Source organism: Lytechinus variegatus, chromosome 5 (assembly GCF_018143015.1).
Source record: "Lytechinus variegatus isolate NC3 chromosome 5, Lvar_3.0, whole genome shotgun sequence".
NCBI lineage: Eukaryota > Metazoa > Echinodermata > Echinoidea > Temnopleuroida > Toxopneustidae > Lytechinus > Lytechinus variegatus.
The window spans coordinates 16991595-17015486 of NC_054744.1; the positions used below are offsets into that span (position 1 = coordinate 16991595).

Here is a 23892-nt window from a genome sequence, read left to right on the forward strand (position 1 = left end):
GTCATGGCCATGGGGGGGGGGGGGGGCTGCATGCAGGGAAACGAGGACTGCGAGGTGCCCAAATTTCCTCGTGTATTGGTAATTTTATGACCGAATGTATAATTTCTGCACGCGTAAGTCACATCATGTAAAATACTAATAGAAAAAAAATGTTCGGTCGCTTCGCTTTATCGAAAATTAAAAACTGTGCAGTTGATATTTGGGCAAGCCGATGATTATCCCCCCCTTAAAAAAATTGTGTGTACGGTATACGTCCGTGCCTATTACCCCCCCCCCCCCCCCCCCCCCCCCCTTTGCTCATTCTTGTCCTGACGAAATATGCCAGGTCCGCCACTGATGCAAAATCTATTCCAAATCGATGATCCGCGTACACCGGTCGACGAACGCTGGGTCCCGGCACCGGCCGGCCGAACGTTGGGTTCCGGCGCCGGCCCGGCCGGCGGCTGGAGGGCCGGCCGGATGCCGTGCATGATGCGATATACCGGTACGCTAGCTAGCCGAACGAATGTAATAATGGCTGCGGATTGTCAGAAAACGAAAATACTCCTTCACTGTGCGTATGACTTGTGGATAGAGCACAGGAAAGCATACGCGAGTAAACTGGATAATGCAGCGATGGAAAGTCAGAGTTTGAATGAAAAGTTTGCCTTTCATCTGCTTGAGCTTCATACACTTTGCAATTCGTGTTTCGGACCGCCAGGCGAGTCGGTCAGCAGCGGGCTCAGATTGTGCCCGGCTGCGCCGGCTCCATCAGCAGAGGTTGACTCTGATAATGATATTCTCGTATCGGCGATGAACATTGACAGGGAGCTAGAGTCGCCAGGTTCTAATCTGGAGCCATCCATATCGTCCAAATGCAGATCATCAAGCATCAACCCTTATTCTGCTTCCGCATCAGTTAAACATAGGTAAATCAGTGAGGCGTAGCCGTAGGTAATTGCCTGGCCTAGACAGCTGGCAGCCGTCTGTTTCGAGGAGTTTTTTTTTTTTAAATAGGGGGGGGGGGGGGGGGGCCTATCTCCTCTGTATTTGGTAAGTGAAGCCAAGTTCAGCTGAACCAACATTAACAGACCGAAGCTTTTGGTCTATGCCTGGCGCTGGCCTAGACCAAAACTTCAGTCTCTGTATTTTTGTTCCGCTGAACTGCATTGGCTCCACTCACCCACTCATTCAATGAACAAGGTTATGATACATAATTCATAAACCTTGTTCTCAGTTACATCTCCATGTGTGGCAAAATAAGGTTGACAATGACAATGTTTGGCTTAGTTTCTCTTTTTCTTTTGGACAAATGCTTGATTTTTTACACTGTCAGTTTCCATTACAGCTTACATTATATAACTTAACATAATATAGCTCTTTAATAAGTAAATTTGATTCTTTAAATTACTTTTTCTTCATCAAAAATAGTGCATGAAAAATGACAATTTTCTTGCCATATTACTTTTCACCAGTAGAGGGCATACACAAAAATATGCCCCAAATTTTAGTTTTTGAGCACTCTGGTGAATACAAAAATTATTCCCAAGTTACTAATGAAAAATATATTGCAACTCTATGGAAATAAGGCCAAGTAAAAAAAGAAAGTAGTTGATCGTCCGGGTTTTTCGAGAGCGGTGATGAGGGAGGTCCTTACTATTTGCTATCTTACTATTTTTTTTAAAAACAAGGAGGCATTTTCTCGGCCCGTTTTTTGACATCAGTGATGAGGGAGGTCCTTACTATTTACTATTTTTTTTGCTATTTTTCATTCAAATGGTTGTCAGGCCATGTCAAGCTTGAAATATGTGATCGATGCATGCTCAATATTAATAATAAATGAGTAGAAATGTACATTCATGATATATATACATACAATTTGATTGGAAATCTCTGGAAAATGTATTATACGATAAAAATCTATTGATGTATTTATACTGATGTATACCGGCCGTATTGTAAAAAAAAACACGTTCATGTCAAGTAAATGATTTAAACATTATTCTATATATTGTAAAGGTAAAAAATTAATGGGGGTGGGGTCATTTTTATTACAATGGAGCCATGTTTAGTTTTCCAGAGCCAATCTCTTTTTTAGCTCTGGGCATGGTTTTGCATCGCAGTTTTCCAGCTGCTTGTATATTCATTTAGCCTACATGTTGTTTAATAATGTTCAATTTTTATTCATTTTTAATTGATATCAAATGTTAAATGATGATTTAATTAATGATTAATTGTTCACATAATGTTAATTATTTCATGTTTGTAACTGTATAGTGTAAGTGTTAGATCTATTTACTATTTTTTACAATTTTCCATCAAATTGAATAGCTCAAGGAAGAATATAATTTATCAAATTTGAACTGAATTGGCACTTCTTGGAATCCCATTAAAGATTTTCAATCTTCATAAAGAATAACCCACTTGAAATTATTTTTTTTTTTGAATATTCAATGCACTGCCTGCTGACGTTAGTAAACTCGCCAGAAAATCGGGCAGAAAATTCAATTTATTTCACAAATTCACATGTTGCGTCAGCACAGTCAATAACATCATTCCAGCACACAAGTCATGCATTGCATTGAGAGTCACAACAAGCACAGTCAATCACCGTAAACACACATCGAATTACAGGTGCTATCACTCACCAAAAACCCCGCCGAAATACAAATTTACGTCATTAAAATTGATTTTTCTGCTCCATATTTCCAAAGCATGCGACAGATTAGTTCAGATTCAGGAAGCGGGGTCCCCGAAAATGCGCTAAAAATGAAGAAATCCGTGATCTTCCCCGAGTTTGCAAACTTTATTTTCTTGCTAATTTATGATGGTATCTTCAAAATTCCAATAGAAAACCAAATCAGATATTTTTTCTTTCTTGCAGTTACGGCAATATCGGACTTTGCAATTGTTTTTGAAGTTGCGAGAGAGATCCCAAAGCACATGAGAGCAAATCGCTCGCTAATTTTGTGTTTTTTTTCGCTATTCAGCAGCCATAAAAATAGTAAACATCAAGAAAACTGATGCTGCAATGAAAAAGGGAACATCAAAAAAGGAACATCACGATTTTTTTTTTTTTAGCCAATTTTTGAAAATAGTAAATATCAAAAATTTCCATGCGGCGGCCAAATCAGATGCGCGCGAGGACGATCAACTACTTTCTTTTTTTACTTGGCCTAAGTAATCTTTGTCACAAAAGTGATATTCTAATGATTTTATTAAAGTGTGTGCTATGTACAGCATTTGCATACCATAGTCCTACCTGTAGATTCCCCACAAGCAGGATGGTTGCAGTGAACAAGTACACTCACCAATGACTGGGGATTAGGCCCCATAGTAAAATGTCAGAAATCGTTAAATAAATCCCCAGAAACGACGGTTATTCCTGTCTAGGCGGACTAGGCCTGGCCTAGAAAGCTGGCAGCCATCTGTTTCGAGGAGTTTTTTAACATTAGTAATGTTTTAGACTTCTCCTCTTACACACAGACGGCTTGCTATCATGCAGCCACCATTTATTTAGAGGGTTAGCAGTGCAAAATCCCCCCAACAGGGCTTATAGATTTTTGTCTATATTTCATAAAAATATATAAAAAGAGCTGTACCAAAATAAAGATTGTCATTCCGTTTTTGCCTGAAATGCATCAAAACGTGGGAAAATAATCTTAAAAGGGGGAAAAACAGTGACAAACAGCTTACTTCGGCTGTTGCGCAACTTCACTTCCCTGTTTTACCCAAACTTAATACATAAACATATGGCCATTGCATGAGTCCCTGTACAGATCGAGCTAGAACTTTGGTCCCTGTATTTGGTGATTGGAGCCAACAGAGTTTAGCAGAACAACTAACATAACAGAGACCAAAGCTTTTGGTCTAGGCCTGGCCCTGGGTTGGGTCTCAAAATTTCCCAGATAGATCTAGTCTCTACTCTTTCTAACGTTAGGCCTAACCAGTTAGGCTAGACTCTTAGCTTAACATTAGGCTAGAAAGAAGGTCTAGACTCTAGACTATTCAATATCAGAAAGGAAAATTCATTCACAAATCACAATTGATATTAAAAATAAGGTTCTACTGGTAATGACTACCAAATTGCCGGCAATATTATAACATGAGACTAAAAATTCATTCATTGATGAAAATGTGTAGTAACTTAAGGGGCTTTGTAGGTATTGCGATCTCGAAATTGCATGCTGTGCTGGAAAATTGTTGCGAAACGTGTGGTCTAACTTCCCAGAGAGATTTAAGCAATAAATCATGCTCAAATTTAACAAAATAATAAGTGAGATAGGTCTATGTCTAATAAGAAGTAAAGTGTATGCCTACCACTTTTTGATCACATTTTTTCATGATATGTATTAAGAAAAGAGCACAGGAAAGAGCATTGTATGATTTGTATCCAACGTACATTTGTGTAAACCAGTGAAAAAAGAATTTCCTCTATGGACAATAAAGTTATTCAATTTAATTCAAAAGGAGACCCAGAAATCCTTATTCACTACTTCAGGTTAAAGCTTGTTCGATTCCCTTCAAAGATTCATTACATGCCGCCGCGCACAGAAAAATCAAGCCATAGAAGTCTTGTGTCCCGGGGGGGCCACTTCCATTCACAAGTGGATACCATGCGCGACCATGGGGTCTCGAAAAGCACCCTAAACACGTAATTTCCATATTCTGAAAATGCACCCCTTAACAAGTATTGGCGAGTGAAACCCTACCCTTAACAAGTATTGGAAACAAAACGATATACTCTTGGCAAATATTCCCTGAAATGAACCCCTAAACAAGTACAGGAATGTTTTATTGTTACGGGTCCTTAATTCGGTCGTCGGCTTTACCTTATTTGGTTTAGTACGACCCCATCTTCTACACATCGCGCAAATCGGACTCTAAACACGAAGTGTTGGGGCGAAAAGGACATCCTTTATAAAACATTTTAATTTTGTTTTATCAACCCCGCAAATTCGACCCTAAACACGTAATTTTCCTAGCGAAATAGATACCCTTTTTTCATTATTTTTGTGTTTTTGACACCCTTATCACGTTACGTACGTAACGTGCCCTATCGTGAAAAAGACATCCTTTTTACGTGTTTTTTTGGTCGCGCATGGTATCCACTCGTCAATGTAAGTGGCCCCTCCGGGTCTTGTGTTGTGGATGCCACTTCCAAATGCGGTTCTTGGTGTGAGGTACATGTACATGCATACTAACCTGGCTCAAGTGGTCCAATGTTACAGTTACATACATGTATTGTAGGCGCTTAGGTTGTGAATAAATAGTATCCCTCGTAAATGAAAAAAAAAATGTTTGCCTGATAGCCCCTATCCCCACATACAAACACACACACCCACAAACACCCAACAGTACTAGCCAGGGTTACATGTAATCATACATGTAAGGTCAGGGAGGGGTAAGATGGCATAAAAAATGATGAAGAAAAACAAATGAAATGATAAAAGAGAATAAGAATAAACTGGTTGCATACATGTACATGTACTGATAGTTCCGAAGACCTTGTTTTTCTCTCTGCATGATAAATCATAGTGCACATGTAAGGACGTGTTAGGGTGTAGAAAATAAAAGTTCACAGTTTTTCAATTATTTCCCCCAAATCAAATAGACTCGAAGCTCCAGTACACAGAGAGACACGTCCTGCAATAAAGAGTAAAACACCATCACCTGGAGGTACTAGTCCAGGAAAGAGGATACGACTTGATCAACCCTCTGAAAGTGATGATCTGTACCAGGTCCTCAACATCAAGGAAGAAGAACAAGAGGACTGGGCAGAAGACGCTGGAAACAATGAACAGCCAACAGACCTGGAAAGTACCACTTCGGATCAGTACCTAGGTAAAAAAAAAATATCAATTTACCAGTCCATAACTATGAAAATATATACTGACCCATTGATTAAGACAAACTTTGCAAACCCATTTTCAGCAGTCCTGGAATTAATCGGCGGCCATGACCATGGATGCCTCTTCGATTGGCTGTTGTGCCCTCTAGAAAAGTGATAGTGTCATGGCCATAAATTTACCTGCCCTTGTCCTTTGAATTTTTGTTTTATAAAAAAATATGAAATTATGTCAGAAATGTCACTTACCAACACTTCCGTGACAAGTAAAAGTATACTTTGCCACTGTAGAGGCAGGCAGCACAGCGAGTATACGATGCGAGAATTGGTTTGGATAATTCCCCAATAGATAGAGAAGAGTCGTGGGGAGGGGGGGTAGAGATTTGAGGGAAATTATTAGTTATTATTAATTATTATTTATTGATAGTTTCACATGATTAATACTAGAGAGATGTCTTTTTGCTTTTGGAATATATGAAAAAAGTCTGACTCAGTACTTAAGCATTCAGTTTAGCAGGGATGGGAAGATTTCTACCCTCCCCCCATGCTAGATATCTGCTCTATACTGCTATCACAGCCTGTGCATGAGTGTGTGTGCGGTGTGATTGATGCTGAGCTGTGCACATCGTGAGGTGATCTACATGTACAATAGGTTTTTTTGTGGAATGATTTTTACTTTTATCCATATTGAATTCTAGATGAGGTTGATTTACAAACAATTTTGGATATTTGTGAATGTTACTGCCCTCAATTTATTGCTATTAATAATACAACAGTGTTGAATTATTATTGCAATAAACTGAGGGCAGTATTGCATAAATTTATTTTACAGGCGCTAAAGAAAATTACAATGTTTCAACTTACCCCATGTTCCAACTAACCCCGGTTTCCCCTACATATCCATTAGGTATTACATGTAGGTAATTGATGTTCTATTTCCGAAGAACTGTGTTTTTTGGCTTTTTGCGCAAGAGTGCAAATGTTGCACCGACAGTCTCCCCACTGGTACGTAGCGTGATGCTACGCCTGATTCTCCTGCCGAGCATCCGCCAACGGCCCGCTCACTATCACGCTAGTATATACTGTGGCCTGGTATGGGTACGTCGACTTAAATTGAAACTGTTTTCATCAATGTACGAACGTGAAACTGAACGAGCGTTGTCATTACTTCTGGTGAACTAAGACTACGTTACAGTCGCAGACAATCGAAAGCTTAATATTTAAAGGACAAGTCCACTCCAATAAAAAAGATGATTTAAATAGAAAGATAAAAATAAGCAAGCATATAGCACTGAGAATTTCATCAAAATCTGATCTAAAATAAGAAAGTTATGACATTTCAAAGTTCCCATTATTTTCACAAAACAGTTGTATGCACATTCTGGTCAGTATGCAAATGAGGGGACCGATGATATCACCCATTTACTTTTTCTTTTGTATTTTATTACATGGAATATGAAATATTTTCTACTCATTGTCATGTGAAAGAAAGTTTTATTCCTCCCTGATCATGTAGAATTAAATTATTTTAACATTTTGTTGTTCAAACATTAGTAGGCCTAATTGTCAAATCTGTAATGTATAATTCAAACAATAAAAAAAAGAAAAGAAATAGTGAGTGAAATCCTCGACACTCATTTGCATATCGGGCTTCCCCTTTTGTGTCCATATAACTAATTTGAAATTTTCAAAAGAAATTGATCCAAAACAATGCTTCTAGAGACAAAAAGTACTTTGTTGGGCTTGTCCTTTTCAAAAATTTTGACAACTCGAAACATTGAACAACTATCTTTCACAAACATTTTGTAGCTTCCATTCAGGAGAAATGAATGGAAGAAGTGCAACCAAGTATTTTCATGCCTCAATGCTTAATCACTCTATTATCAACATTTCTTTGTATCTTTAAGATTAGTTAAAGGGGAAGTTTACCCTGATGTAAGCTTTGTTGTAATAATAGCAGGAAATTTATGAAAAATATTGGTGAAGAATTGAGAAAAATACTTTTAGATATTAAGGAAGTTAAGTTTTGGATTTGCTCATAAATGAGCAGCTGCCCATATGTTATGCATTTATTTCAATTCTTATTAGTTCCTGATGGCTTTTTTCCCCCTTATAATTATCGGGTGTAAAATAATTTTTGTCTATTGATATATAAATGGTACAGTGAGAATCATTTTCAATTTTCTAACGATATAACATTTCTTTGATATTTAACTGTTCACTTTGTAAGAATATGAAATCACAAATTAAATAATTGAAATTCTTATAATTGTCATTCTCTGCTGAATCTATTTTTTCTTTTGTTGCTATTTTTACATTAAACCTTTTGTCAGGGTGAACTTCCCTTTGAATCTTCATACTTAACTCAGTAATTAGAATGTTGCATGAAAACATAGTTAATATTGAGCTTTGTTCTTTTTGGTGAAGTTTTGAGTGAGGAGACAGTTGGTTATCTAACATGAGAAAAATCATGCTATCATCTTGGCTGTGCCATTTAATTCTATTTTCTTATACAGTATATATATTGTATTTTATTGTAAAATGTTGGGCTTGTCTTTTTCAAAACTTTTGACAACTACCTTTCACAAACATTTTGTAGCTTCCATTCAGGAGAAATAAATGGAAGCAGTGCAACCAAGTATTTTCATGCCTCAATGCTTAATCACTCTATTATCAACATTTCTTTGTATCTTTAAGATTAAAGGGGAAGTTTACCCTGAGGTAAGCTTTGTTGTAATAATAGCAGAAAATTTATGAAAAATATTGTTGAAGAATTGAGGAAAATACTTTTAAAGATTAAGGAAGTTAAGTTTTGGATTTGCTCATAAACGAGCAGCTGCCCATATGTTATGCATTTATTTCAATTCTTATTAGTTCCTGATGGCTTTTTTTCCCCTTATAATTATTGGGTGTAAAATAATTTTGTCTATTGATATGAAATTTCACAAACATTTTGTAGCTTCCATTCAGGAGAATTGAATGGAAGAAGTGCAACCAAGTATTTTCATGCCTCAATGCTTAATCATTCTATCAGCATTTGTTTGTATTTTTGGGATATGGAGAAAACTGTGAAGAAAATATCTGCCAGTCTCAAAGAATTGTGACGAGTGAAAAAATGCAATCTATAAGAAACTTGACCTTGTATTTTACACTGCCAGACTTACATTTCAATGATAAATTGATATTGCAGTTGCTTGCACAGTGACAAGAAAGGACCAGAAATATTTCACCAATATATTCAGTATATATGAAAATGTTGTGGACAAACAGAACATTGGAATAAAATGTCATAATGTTGACTGAAAGAAATTATGTGTTAATATTGTGTATCCTTACCTGTATGAATGTGCTCTGTATGAAAATTTTGTATTTATTATTCACTTGGTGCTTAAATCAATAGCAAATTGATAGGACAGAACTACAATTATCTCTCAATTAAAGCCCATGTAAAAGGTGTTAAAAGGGAGCCCTCCCTGACATGGTAAGCAGAATATTGCAGCTACATATGTTGTTTGTAGATAATTGTGATCCTTTAAAATCAACCCATTGGCATTTCGTATAAATTACCGAAGAAATTACAAAATAGAGAAAGGCCAAGTGCGACAGTGTTAATTTAGCAATGAAGGCGCTCTGAGAATCTGGACTGGAAAGATCGATCTGCCCTTCATGCAAAATGGTAAGTAAAAATTCTCTAACTTTAATAGTGGAATACATGTAGTTGTACCTGAAGAATATTTGTCTCCTTTGTTTTTGTGATGGACAGCATTTCACGGGCGCGTGGTGGTCTAGTGGTTCTGACTCTCGCCTTTCAAACAGAGGGTCGTGGGTTCGAATCCAAACCATGGCATGTTTTTCTTCAGCAAGAAATTTATCCGCACTGTGCTGCACTTGACCCAGGTGAGGTGAATGGGTACCCGGCTGGATTAATTCCTTGCATGCAATGAGCGCCGGTGATGGTAGCTCGTGCTAAAGCCGGGTCAATAATAGCAGCGCTTTGTATCCTCAGGCAAAAGGCGCTGTATAAATACAGCTATCATTATTATTATTATTATTTATATTACAATACAGTGGCAAGAACTGTATGTGCTTTACCATACTATGCGTGTTAGTCAGAGGTCTATTATAGTGGACATGTACATCTAGTTTGTGCGCCATTTTATGACCAATTTTTTTTTGTAATACAGGAATTCTGGGAGGTGTTTCACAAAGATTTAAGTAGGACTTAGAGTTGCACTTGAATACTGAATTGTGTCTGGTATGAAAGGCATGACCACATTGGTCAGAACGTGTCATGAGGACGCGCATTAAGTGCGCATTGATCAATAAGATTGCACGTTGCATAATCATGCACGCATCGGCATTTAAATGCGACTTAAATCTTTGTGAAATAGCCCCCTGGTTTATCAAATGATGAAAAAGGGACAATGGGATGAAAAAAATTCTATTAGAATTAGATCACTATTCGAAACTGTCCAAATTGATGCATAACATTTTACACATTTCATATCTTTTTTTCGTCTTCAGATTGAATCGAAAGAACAATTTGTTATGATCAACCCAACCAGGTCATGTCCACCTTTTCTGCAACTACTACATGTACATGTCCAGCTCTATGTAGATGTCACAAAGTGGACCAACTGATACAGACCATTAGCAATAGTTACAAGCATTTTTACAATTAATTATTTTTCATATAGATTCTAGTTTGGTCAATATTCACCTTTCAAAGAATGCATCAGATATTGAATTTTGACATATATATATAGCCTACAGAACTGAATTATTAATGGTGAAGATGAGTGTTGTATTATATCATGTTCAAAATGAGTTAATAATGTTTATGATGAGTTATTAATTACACATGGGCTGCGGAGTAATATTTTTTTTTTTGGGGGGGGAGAGGTGGCTTTGTGGCTGAAAATAAATAAAATTACAATTTGATGGTCATGTTTTTGTATGTTTGGTTCTTCTGCCCTGATATAAGTACCCATGTGTGCTTGTTATTGTGGGATACTAATTTTCCATCTACTTTTCATTATATTGACTTTCTGATAATTCACCATGGTCTCAAAGACTCCTTAAATATTATTGCTTACTCTGATGTTGGCTTTGAATTGTGGCAAAAAAAATGTATTTTCTTTAACCAGAATCCATAAGCTTTTATTACATGTATCTTCTGAAAGATGTTATTGAGTCATTATTTCATTGATATGCTTTTCAAGAGTGAAAATCTGAGTACTTGAATAGAGAACTCTAAAGATGCCCAAAAAATCAGAAATAGTAGTAACTGCATTTATCGTACAGTTTATGATGTACACACTTAAATTTATGTAGACATGAATGAAAAAATTGCACCACATATAAAGTGCAGTGTAGACTGATCTGTATGATATTAAGATGTACTGTAGGCCTATTGATTGCTTATTTATCTTTTGAGACATTGAAAAAAAATCTTTTTAAGAATATACATGTAGTTTCACCGCTTGTCTAATTATTTCTTGAGAATTTAATATTGAAATAAAAGCTCATATATTATTCATTCCAACACAAATACTGCCTGCAGTGTTCTACTTTGTTCTTTTACTTGCATTTGATGCTGGAAGAAGGGGTTAGTACTTGAGAATATTTAGTGTAATATTGACCTAAAAACAAAATTAAGAAAGCATCTATGAGACATTCAAACATGCTACTGGTGAAATATAGGTAGTTGAGCAGATTTTTTTCTTATTTGATATAAAAAAATACCTGTCATTAAAGGATAAGATTATACAGGGAATTGAGGTTTTTTCTTTCTTTTTAAATAGCAAGTTCTATGATTGTTCTTGAATAAAAAGAAATAATTGCTGTATTTTTTGTGTTGAACTGCAGACGATGACATCAATCAAGATGACTATCTCCAAATGGTTGCAGAACCAGTGTACGTTGGCTCGCATACGGGGTCTATGCCAAACAACAAAAGAAAACAAGCTCTGCAACCAAGCAGATATTCAACCCTAACAAAACAGGTGGGTACATATACATTGCTATTTGTCAAATTACTCTTGAATTTACTCTTGATGATGGCAAGCCAAATTGAGATTCTTTACTTGTTGTTAAATGTCAGCTGAATTTTGAATGTGCATTGATTTTGCCTTTACACATGGATTTATGAAATACATCTGTATATATGGCAAGCCAAATGGAAATGCTTCATAATTATTAAGGGCACACCTTTTTTTCTTCCCATCTTTAGTACAGTATAAAAGATTTTGTACAGCGTATACATTTAAAGTTCTCACTTGTATTGTTGAAATACATACCTCTCCTGTCTTTGCCCATTTTGTTTCATTGTGGCTCTTTCAAATGAAGAAGTCAATAAGTAATATATTTTTTTATTATACACATGTACAAGATGGATTTACAAGTGTCAGATGTAGATTCTAATCAAGAACTTCAGGTTCAACAGAAGAGAATGAAACAAGCAACAATACACAATGTTTCATTTGTAAGTATTTACTTTCCAGTATAAAACCTTGTTTCTAATATTACTCAACTCTCCATCCAAAATTACTATTGGTGCAGCTGTCTACAGCACTGAAATTTAGATGTACATTGCTAGTTTATTTTATTTCATTTCATACAAGTCTAGGAATTTAGGCAAAGTCAGAAAATCAATCATACACTCCAAAACAAAAAAATAAAACAGCTGTCACGTTTCTTTAAGAATTGTAAAGCCATTGTCTGTAATTAGCACACAATTTTAGGCAAATGCAGATGATTTAGAATACATTTCCAAAAACAAAAGTACAAAATCTGTCACATTCTTCAGGAATTGTTGAGCCATTGTTTATTTAGCACACTATTTATTTTCAGTTGGACAAGTCCATCCCAACTAAAAAATGATTTGAATGAAGAGAAAAATCCTACCAGCAAAACACTGAAAATTTCATCAAAATCGCATGTAAAATAAGAAAGTTATGACATTTTAAAGTTTCACTTAATTTCACAAAACAGTTATATGCACATCCTGGTCGGTATGCAAATGAGGAGACTAATGACGTCATCCCCTCACTATTTATTTTGTATGTTAGTATTTGTATATTATTCTAGTTTTCTCCTCATTGTCGAGTGAAACAAAGATTAATTCCTCCCTGAACACCTGGAATTAGCATTATTGTATAGTTCAGTCAAGTTGGTTCTGATTGTCAAATCTGTAAAAAAAGGGAATATTGTAAAATTCAAACAATAAAAAACAAGAAATAGTGAGTTAGGGACATCATTGACTGTCTATTTTGCATGTCACTGACTTGTGCATATAACTGTTTTGTGGAAAATAGGCGAAACTTTAAAATGTCATAGCTTTCTTATTTCACATCAAATTTTGATGAAATTTTTCAGCATTTATGCTAGTTTAATCGTTCTCTATTTAATCAAATCAACATTTTTTTCTGGGGTGGACTTGACCTTTTAAATTCATGCTGAACACTAAGCCAAAATTGAATGCTAGTCCCTTGTATCATTCTCATACACTGTCAATTAGTACAACCATGAAATATTTGTTTTGATCTTTAAATGTATAATGAGTAGTAAAAATGGAAAACCTTAATATTTTATATAAAAGTTCATAAATTCTGTCATTTTGTTTTTCTCAAAAAATTAAATGATTTGTTCCCAAATGATTTCATTTCCATTTCCATATACTGTACACTGTAAGAAAAATAATTTTGTGGTAAAATCTATACAAATTATAGTTATTGGTTTGAACATTATTTCAAACCTGACCCCCAGCTTGCAAAATAGAAGAGAAAGAAAAAAAATATCCTTAAATAGCCATTTCATGCTCTTTATATTAATCACTTTGGAAAAAATTCAAAATGAACAGCTGCTACTATATGTCATTCATCTATTCAGTGTATTTCATGTTGCTTTTACTATTTTTTTCATGTATTTTTTGAATTTCAGGATGTGGAGCATATTCTGCGAACAAACGCACTAGGTGGTGCAGCCCTAGTAGATAAAATGAAGAGGCAGCGAACCATTGACCGGTCTGGGAATCGATTGTTTGTTCAAACCCTCGTCAGCTACCTCATTGCAAATTATGGATATAAGTAAGTGACTTCAACTGCAAGGAAGTACTACAAGGGTCCAGAAATCAGTGTCACTAGCAGATAATTATGATAGGAATGAATCTAAGATAAGTTTTGGTCTCGCTTGCGTTGCAGAGCGAGACTACAAGTACAGGCACCGCTTTTCCGAGGGCGGGGGCGTCAACATTGAAATCTTAACCTAAGGTTAGGTTTTTAAATGTCACAATAACTTAGAAAGTATATAGACCCGGTTCTGGAAACTTTTTTACATCAGGGTAATCAAGTAATTTTGAAGATCCTGCCTGAGTTTCAGTCACATTACATGTACCTTGGTCAAAGGTCATGTAGAGTCCATAAACTTAGACCACGTTGGAGGAATCAGCATGAAAATATTAACCTAAGGTTAATTTTTTTAAATGTCATAACTTAGAAAGTATTTAGACCTAGTTCATGAAATTTGAACATGAGTATTACAAGTATTACTGAACTTCCCGTGGGAGTTTCAGGTCATGTGACCTAAGTTAAAGGTCATTGAAGTTTTGCCCCGTTTTGGGTATTTGCTGAATTGCCATCATAATATGTTTAAAGTTTTTGGATCTAGGTCATGAAACTTGTCCATAAGAGTGAACAGGTATCACTGAATATCCCTTGCAAGTTTCAGGTCACATGACCATGGTCAAAGGTCATTTAGAGTCAATGAACTTGATAATGTTGGGAAATCAAAACGAAATCTTAACGAAAATTAAGGTTAATATTTTTGAAGTGTCAAAAGTTTGAAAGTAAAGCCAGTGAACACTTTTTGCGAGAGTGATCACGAATTTCCTTGTTGACCATAGTAGATTGCGAGACAAATGAATACCCTCTAGCAATTATTTCAATCCGCAATAATGAACCTATTTAGTACATGGATCTAGTTTATGAAACTTAGGCAAGAGTAATCAAGTGTAGGTAAACATCCTGCATGAATTTCAGGTCACATGATCAAGGTCAAAGGTCATTTAAGGTCAATGAACTTTGGCCATAGTGGGGGTATTTGTTGAATTTTCATTTTTGAAAGTAAATGAATATAGTTCTTCCAAAAATGTGGACACAGGAGTAATCAGGTGTTACTGATGATCTTGCACAAGTCTTAGGTCACATGATCAAGGTTAAATGTCTTTTTTTAATACAGTCAATGAACATTGTATTCTATTATCATATGAATGGTGTTTTTTGTGAATAATTATTCTTTAGTCAGCACTGCTGCTATATTGAATTGCATAATGCAGCGAGACTGCCAGAGGCGCTCCAATTGTTTGAAATGTTGGACATTTGAATTGAATTAATGATTGTTTGGCATTGGTACAAAAAAAAATCAAGTAAACTATTACAGCATTAAACAAAAAATATTGAATTTCCAAACTTTGTAGGATAGATATGTGTTTGTATGAGTTGGGTTCTTTCGTATTGATCAAGGTGAAGATACATATCTTTATTCTGTACTCACAAAACTACCAAGGATACATTCTCTGACACCAGAGAATGTAACCAACCATTAAAAGGTAGTTTTGTAAATATAGCTATAGGACGTTCTTCACAAGACGCATACATGAAGGATAAGCAAAAAGTTTGATCTTGATTTCAGTGCATCTGTGCTTAGAAAATATCTATTTTGAAATCTATCTCTGAAAATATTATTTTTCAGTAAAGCCTGTATTAGGATCAGGGCCCCATAACACATGGTCTTGCAAACCATCACAAAGTTGCAATGGGCACACAAGATCATTGTTGAATGGGCATTTGTTTAATACTTACTCCCCCCCCAAAAAGTGCAGTTGATCTCAAACATTATTTGTTATGATGATCTGGGAGTGTTTCACAATAATTAAGCTTGACCTAATATTTGTGTGCGCATTAAGACACATCAACAACATTGGTCAGAGCATGCGCAGGGGGTATATACTACTGTGTATTAGTAATAAAAATGATAATATAGGATTTGTATAGAGCACAAATCCACTGTGCTACATGTAGGTGCTCAAGGCGCTCCTATATCACCCCGGCTATAAAGCTAGTCTATCGATTCCGGTGCACACAACTTTTTGAGGAATTACTTCCTGGTACCCATGTACCTCGCCTGGGTTGAGTGCAGCACAATGTGGGTAAATTTAATGAGATTCTGTGTTAAATATCATGTGCATGCTGGCACTTAGGAAGATGACTTATGAAGAAGTCACACCTTACAACTCTTTTTGAAACCAACCCGGTGGGTCATTTCATCAAGCTGTTTGTAGCCATGTGTGACTGGTAACCCTTTCTTGTGTGAAAAGATACAGTGTATTCCTATTTAACTATACAAATAGCTTTATGAAACACTGCCTAAGTGGGTGTTTCATATAGCTGTTCATAAGTTACGAGCGACTTGCGAAAGACTGGTGATCATTTCCTGTGGTAGATGATACCAGGTGGGTGTTTCATAAAGCTGTTCGTAAGTTAAGAGCGACTTAAAGAACGACTCGTGATCCTTTCTTGTGGAAAATGGTAGATTCATTGGCGATGGTTAAGCGCATAAGAAAGGTTCACCAGTCATTCTTAAAGTCGCTCTTAACTTACGAACAGCTTTATGAAACGGCCCCCAGGTTTATGTTGGTGTTGCTTTTGTCTATAAAAAAATTGTCACAAGTTGCTCGTAGAGTCGCTTTTAACTTATGAAACACCCTCCTGATCTGTTGTATTCTGAATCTTCTAAGCTATGTTTGAATATTTTATAATAATTGCCAATTCTGTCTCCCTTCAAGCCCATCTCCTGATATCAAGGCAGCATTGGCCCAGAGTATCATCAACCAGTTTGAATTTCTTGGTGACAAGAACGGGGTCACAGGATATGTAAGTTGAATTGCATTAACATTGTATATACAGTATATGATAATGATAGCACGGTCAACTGGCTTTTGATAGTGACCGCCTGTACCGAAGGGACCCCATGTCTGTAAATACCACCATTTCTTAAATTTCCTTTAATTTCCTTAAAATGAGATACTCTCAGGGGGGGGGCTTCATGGCCTCCCTTGAATATTTTTTCTTGATAAAATAAGCTGTGCAACATTTTCTGACCATGCCGCTCGCTATTTCTTTCAAGCTTATTGACATGGAGCCTTTTGTAGAAATAGATGTGTTTAAACTCAAGTTACATAATGAAGCACAAGTTTCAAAATGTGAGCTATTGGTTGGTTAGAAATCAGGATGTGTTCGAACACAACTCTCTCTGTAATGTGCCCTTGCTAGATGTGCAGATAATAACGTTTATCAACGATCATGTTCTAGGAGCAATGGTTTGTAAGAGGAAAGAGGAGTCTTCCTGCCACTGGGAGTTTGGAGGCAAGACTGAGGTACATCCGTAGAGTGCACTTTCCAAGGGAGACCAAGAGGAAGCCAGCAGATCATCAGAGGGAGTATTCTGTATCTTCTAAAGATAAGAAGACTCGAGTTGATCCCACCATTCTTCCTGAGGTGCACGAAGATGAAGGTACCATAGCAACTTGTACTTTGAAAGGATTTTTCTTTTGCTTTTAAAGTTTTCTTTCCTATTTTCATAGATTTACTTAGGAAAAACTTATTATTGTTTGTATTTTCTCTAACTTTCGAGGCGTTGTACAACACAAATAGCGAATTTTCTAATTCATGCAATGGTGCGATATTTTGCATTCGGTGAAAGAAAGAGACACTCTACATGTATTCAACAAGGCGTAAGCCGAGTTGAGTAGAGCATCTTTCTTTCACCTCATGCGAAATCTCGCACCATTGCACTCCTGCCTATTCTCTATTTGTATAGTGTACATATCCACCTCGATAGGTGCTCAAGGCGATCCTGTATTGCCTAGGCTAGTATCAAGCTAGTCTACTGATTCCAGTGCTCACAGCTTTTTTTGAGGAGATATATTCTGCTGGTATCCTTTTCCCTCACCTGGGTCGAGTATGGCACATTGCAATCAATCCTTGCTGAAGGAAATTATGCCATGGCTGGGATTCGAACCCCCTCCATCTGTTACAAATTCCAAAGACTAAACCTCTCGGCAAAAATGCTCCCTATATAATGACCAAAATTGCAATAATAGTTTGAAGCTCCTGAAATCCTTCAAATTAACTGGCTGATTGTAAACTTGTTACAGAAATTGCGCATTTGTCATTTTAACAATTCTATATGAAACAGGACCCAGAACTGAAGTCTATCTTTGATATAAATTCATATTTTCTTTAGTGAAGGCAGCTACGGTTTGGATGAAGCAAAATAGAGAACCAAAAGCCAAGGTAGAAGAATGCATGAGAATGACTTGCAAACATCGCTATGACTGGATTAGAGCAGAAAACCCTCCAACAATCACAGAAGTACTAGATCGGTATCCACGCCTTCTAGATCCTGGAATTGTAAGTATATTTTGCTTTACTAGACTAAAAGCAATACAAGACTATCATTATGATAACTATGTGAATTTATTATTTTTAATGAGTTTAAAGTTGTAAATGATCTCATCAATTATAATGAAGAGGATGTGATTATAAATTATTAAGTCTTATCAGTCTTATTGCCATGGTTACTATTTTCTTAATTGTCATTTTTACTAGAACCAAAACAGTCTTTGTCACAAGTGCCCTCTATGTATTAATACTTTGAAGTGTCCATAACAAAAATGTCATTTTTAAACCTCTTCTGTGTGCTAATTGCAGATTGATGCTGACTATCGGCAAGCAATATCGGAGAAGACTGCCGACAGTTTGTATGCCAAGTGGCCGAGGATTGCGCCAAGGATTCTACAATATGCAAATTTACAGGAGGTTAAGTGGAGGAAGGAATTGGGAATGGAAAATTCTACCAGCAGTGAGCTTTGTGAAGGTACAGTTTAGTCTTCGCAATCAAGCTGTCATAAGTTAAATAATGGCTCAAGTCAAAGTAATCTTGAGACGATCTTATGCAATAATAATAAATAGCAACTAGGCATGAGTGCAATGGCGCGAGATTTCGCATGATGTGAAAAAACGATGCTCTATTCAACGAGGCATTAGCCGAGTTGAATAGAGTGTCTTTCACTGAATGCGAAATCTTGCACCATTGCACGAATAAGAATATTTGCTATTTGTTGTACAACGTCTCTGAATTTAGCGAAAATAGGAAAAAAAAACAATTGTTTTCCCCTGGAGTAATCTATGAAAAGGTAGCAAAAATCTTGAAAGTAAAAAGCAAATCCCACAAGTGCACATGACCTCGGCAGCATTGAGCATGTAGCCAGCAAGCTATATGCGTGTATTTCACCTTAAATTTTTACTGAGCGCAAAGAATTGAATCGTATTGTGACATCACCTAAAGCTGTGCAACTGTAGGAATGTTTGACATTAAGTCTCCCATTTGCTGGCGTACAACAAGCTAAGTAGGCGTTGTACAATACTATTTAGCTTCGTTTTCTTTTATTTCTTTGACTCTTAAAACACAACAAAATGAACTGATTCTTTTGTTCTGGGTTTCCTTAAAATGCTTTTTTATACAACATCTTAATACTAGCTAATATTCTTTGATTCTCTGACACCCTGAAAATACAGCAAAATAGGTCCAAAGAAGTATCCTGATTGTTCTGGGACTTTATATTGTTGGGGTGGATCAAGGAATGTGAGCTGGTATTATTCTGCAAATCAATGTCAGTGATTTTCCTAAAGCTGTTACTGAAAGCTTTGCATCTGATTTAGAGATAATTAAATTTTGTTTGTGAAAATCTCTGACCATATCATCGCTGGGTTGTTAAACTTAGTATCTCAAAATGTAAAAAGACAATAATGCCAGCTCAGGAAAAGCTTCATTTTAGAGTTATGACCGAGTGGCAACTTTCAATACCTAGATAGAGTTCTCTACAGGAATCAGGATACTGTTTTCAGACAATAGTTGTATGGTATGGCCTCTGTTTTGTTTTGACTTTGAATAAACACATTTCTTTTTGTCTTTGTTTCAACCAGAAGAGCAACAAATGCTAGCTTTCAGTATACTGCCTCTTCTGTTTATGGGAAGATGCAAAGATAAGAGTGGAAGGTGCTCTGCTGTGAACTCACTCAAGGCATTTATTGATCACATATCTGTAAGTGTATTTATATTTATCCATGGTTCCCAGCCCATCAGGGAATTTGATAAAAAATACCTCAAATCAGGGAAAAATGCCTGAAATGAGGGGAAAATCAGGGAATTTTGATCGGCTTAAAAGTCAAAAGTCTGGTAGTCAGTCAGACTCTGTTATATTTTGTTGTATATCAAAACAACATCCATTGAATGACTGGTTATGGTCGTACTAATTAGTTTTACATTATTGTTTTTATACTGAAAATATATTTAATTCACTGCAAAAACTTGGCAAAAACATGCGAAACTGGGAATTGGTTTAAATAATTATCAGGGAATCTTTAAACTTCATCAGGGAAAGATCAAGGAATTTTGTTTTCTTGAAAAGCTAGGAACCCTGTTATCTCTTTGTAAGATTTTATGAAATTTCATTTTTACAAAACTAACATGTGAATATTCAATTCCAGCACAGTACATTTGCATATTATTTTCTCTACATGCTTGATAAACATTTCCTTACCCAAATTCCTATGCCTAATGTAACTCGTGGTAGGGTCTGTAGGGAATGTGCATTTTATAAAAAAAAAAAATCTTATCTCATTTAAGAGATGCATGCACATATTGAGGAGGAAGTTGATATTTTCAAACCAGATATATTATACTGCCACTCTATATACACCCTAATCCCCTTGGCCACTTATGTGAATTCTTACCACCTTATGTTTCTTTTTTCTCAAAGAGAAATGAATATATATGAATTATGAGTGAAAGGATCTACTGCATGTCAATGCATTTGTGACCCCACCCCCCCCCCACCAACTTTACTTTCTTGCTTGATTGGAGAGTGTCCGTTCACACAACCACACCAACTATTTAAAGTAATTTTCAATTATTTTCTGATGTTATGCACAGGAGAGCACAGACATGCCACAGTACTTGACCGAAACCAGGGTAACGGAAAGACCACCTGTTTATATTCTCACACACGGAGGAACCCGGTGGAAACCTCAACAAACGTTCTTAATCCTTGAACATCGACCTGTACCATGCTCGTCTCTCATCCAAGCAGTGGACGTTTGCTTCAAAGCTATTTACATTCTAGACATTGAATACCACCCTCATACTTGTTCTGTGATGGAATTTCTCCAGCACATAATCTACGGCATTCCACCAGGTAGCCTCGTCAGAAGGGCACTGATTAGCTTCCGAACTTGGTTCAATAACTGAAACAACACTTAAAAATTGAGGTGCAAGGTCCCTTTGATGGGTCTATAACATGGGAACTTTTATTGTCTGTTGAAGAATGTTGATGGTACTTAGGCTGCGTTTATGTGACCTCAAGCCAGAATCATGATTTGAATCGTGATTTAAAACACAAACATGAATCACAATACCACAGAATCAGCGTTTAGACGACCTTCATTCCAATGCTGTTTATCCTCGGATTGGCGCCGATCCATTGCGCATCACAGTGCGCAGTTTGACAGAGCTTCGTCAACTTTTTCACACATGTTTCGGATTTAAAAAAAAATCAATCTTTTGCTTCCAGAATTCAATCTATTATACCTCATTTTGTTTACTTCATTTAATCTTGTCGGTTTATCGAAAATGGTGTTCGGAAGTGATTTTCAGCGCAGATCCAAATTTAATAATATTGACCGTGTTCATTTACTAGAACTTGAAGTTGCAGACATGGACAAAAAAATGAATAGCAGTGGATGATGCGATGACCAACACAGAACTTAGAAGTTAAATTCATGTAAAAAGAAATGCATACATGGCACATTATGTACATACACTGAGCCTAGCGCACACCTAATTAAGTTTGGCAAGGGTCAAACTGAAAGCAGTTCGACACAGTGACATCATGGAATTATGATTCAAATCACGATTGCGTTTATACGACTTATTTTCGTTTGTGATTCTACACAAATGTCTTTTCAAACGCCCCTTGTTCCGTGTTTCATGTTTCTGATTTGAAAGATGATTATTTTCACTTTTGACTATAATGCAATCGTGATTCTGCAGACTCATAATTTGAATCATGATTCTAGGGTATAAAGGTGGCACATAAATGCACCCTTAATCATTGAAAAGCTGTTTTGAATAGCCTTTGATCATGGTAAAATGATTTGATCACGGTAAAATGATTTGGTCACAGTAAAATGATTTGATCACGGTAAAATGATTTGACCATGGTAAGATCATCTGATCACTGTTAAATGATTGATTGCTCATAAAATGCTCAAATCTTGCCGCGTATGGTAATTAATGTTGATTTTGCTATTGATAGTAGCTTCTAATTTTGATTTTGATTGAATGTAGATCACTCTTAATACGGGTACTTTTTCAAAGGCTGCCTCCGACATGTTTGATTTTGATTTGATAAATGATTGTGGTGAATGAAACCTTACTTTAAAATGATTTGCCATGGCCAAAATTAAGGAAACTTGTTACTGATAACAACTTATTTGGATACCCTATTGCTATTGAGGGGATCAAATATATTGAAATACCAAAATACAGAGAAATTGCCATATCGAAGTTAACATTACAATGTTATAGTTATATTGTCTCAACATTCTCATTACTAGCGTACCTACCAAGGACGTATCCCTCCTGACGAGCTTGAAGACCATTTTTTTTTTCTTTTTTTACTTGTCAATTTTTTTTTCTGGTACGAAATCCTATATTTGTGGTTGAAGACCTATTTTTTTTTCCTTGTCAACTTTTTTGGCGGACGAATTTGCCCCCCCCCCCCCTCTGTGAAAAATCCTAGGTACACCACTGATTCTCATATATGGTCCTTGACTTTATTTTTTTTAATTAGACCGCGTGTACTCAATCCTGCTGTCTTTGGTATTCATGTGGGTAACATACCAGAGCATAAAAGTTACTATTTTGGTTTCTTTGCAATCCAATGCTAAGGTTATACATGGAATCCTTGAATTTGATTGGCTGTCGAGCCACAATCATTAACCATGATAGATACCATTGGATGGGAGAGTTTTCTTACATAACCTTTACACAATGGGACCACAGTGGGTTTTTTTTTCTAAAGTAGAATAAGTTTTAGTGGTGACCAGTTGAAATAATACCTGCATTTTACACTGTCTGTGTGAGTAGAAATTGGTATAAATATCCTGTTAAGAAATGTATATGTTTATGTTTTCAAATTCTTGGTAAGAGATGTGCTATGTGCCCAATATGTCCATTTGAGACCAAGAGACCAAGAATGTGTTAAAAGCACATTTTTTTTAACTCTTTGCTCGCCAAGGACCTAATATCTCCTCTGCCACATTAATTTTAAGGTGCAACCCAAAGAGGGGTTTTGCATGGACTTATGCTAATTAAGCTCCCAATATGTTTTGATTGGTTTATTGTAAAGAAAAGCTTTGTGTGTACACTGTACAATGCGATGCACATAGGCCTACCACTATTGTGCATGAGTGCACATGGACAATAGACTTAATTTAATGCACTCTGTGTGAAATGTGACTTGAGTCGTCCTTGGCGGTCCACTGTATGTGACTCTAGTCGTCCGTGGCGGGCAAAGAGTTAAAAACTGATTTAAAATTTTATAACCTACATGTACATGAAGAATGCTAGAAAATTGTGATGTACAGTTTCTACATGGAGCATTGTTTATCAAGTACAATGAATAAGAAACTACAATTCATTGAAAACTGGTGTGTGATAGTAGATGATCACTGTAATGGTATACATTATAGGAGGGGTTTTTTCTTTCCTTTTTACAGACATTTCTGTCATTGTTGCTGATAAGCTGTATGTCATTTCATACACTGTATATTGATGTACTGTAGTCAATATTGCTTGGCAAATTAATGTATTCCTTTTTTGAGAATAAATTGGTTTTCTTTATAAAGCTTTTAGACATTCTCCTCTCATTGTCAACTCTTCTC

General features: G+C 36.2%; 2 protein-coding genes across 3 annotated transcripts in view; both read left to right on the plus strand.

The window, feature by feature from the left end:
* Nucleotides 1–478: 478 nt before the first annotated feature.
* The window catches only part of LOC121415591, a 29896-nt gene continuing 6482 nt past the window's right edge, over nucleotides 479–23892 (plus strand). Inside the window, exons 1-2 of the mRNA XM_041608860.1 lie at nucleotides 479–908; nucleotides 5594–5823. Coding sequence (XP_041464794.1) covers nucleotides 514–908; nucleotides 5594–5823 — 625 coding nt within the window. The 5' untranslated portion in view covers nucleotides 479–513. The remainder of the gene's footprint in view (nucleotides 909–5593; nucleotides 5824–23892) is intronic.
* LOC121415592 lies at nucleotides 18135–22549 on the plus strand. Of its 2 annotated transcripts, none has more exons than XM_041608861.1 (4): nucleotides 18135–18297; nucleotides 18598–18763; nucleotides 19873–19991; nucleotides 20882–22549. In XM_041608861.1, the coding sequence occupies exons 1-4, from the start codon at nucleotides 18151–18153 to the stop codon at nucleotides 21194–21196; spliced, it is 747 nt and encodes a 248-aa protein (XP_041464795.1). In that variant the 5' UTR covers nucleotides 18135–18150; the 3' UTR covers nucleotides 21197–22549. The 2 variants fall into 2 exon arrangements, with proteins under 2 accessions (XP_041464795.1, XP_041464796.1); XM_041608862.1 differs by having other exon boundaries at nucleotides 19876–19991.

Bases quoted from the DNA above. Each gene is read 5' to 3' on its own strand.
- LOC121415592 (XM_041608861.1), top strand. From the start codon at position 18,151: ATGAAGCAAAATAGAGAACCAAAAGCCAAGGTAGAAGAATGCATGAGA. The intron at 18,298-18,597 runs GTAAGTATATTT...TGCTAATTGCAG, and splicing joins GCCTTCTAGATCCTGGAATT to ATTGATGCTGACTATCGGCA. The intron at 18,764-19,872 runs GTACAGTTTAGT...TGTTTCAACCAG, and splicing joins CAGCAGTGAGCTTTGTGAAG to AAGAGCAACAAATGCTAGCT.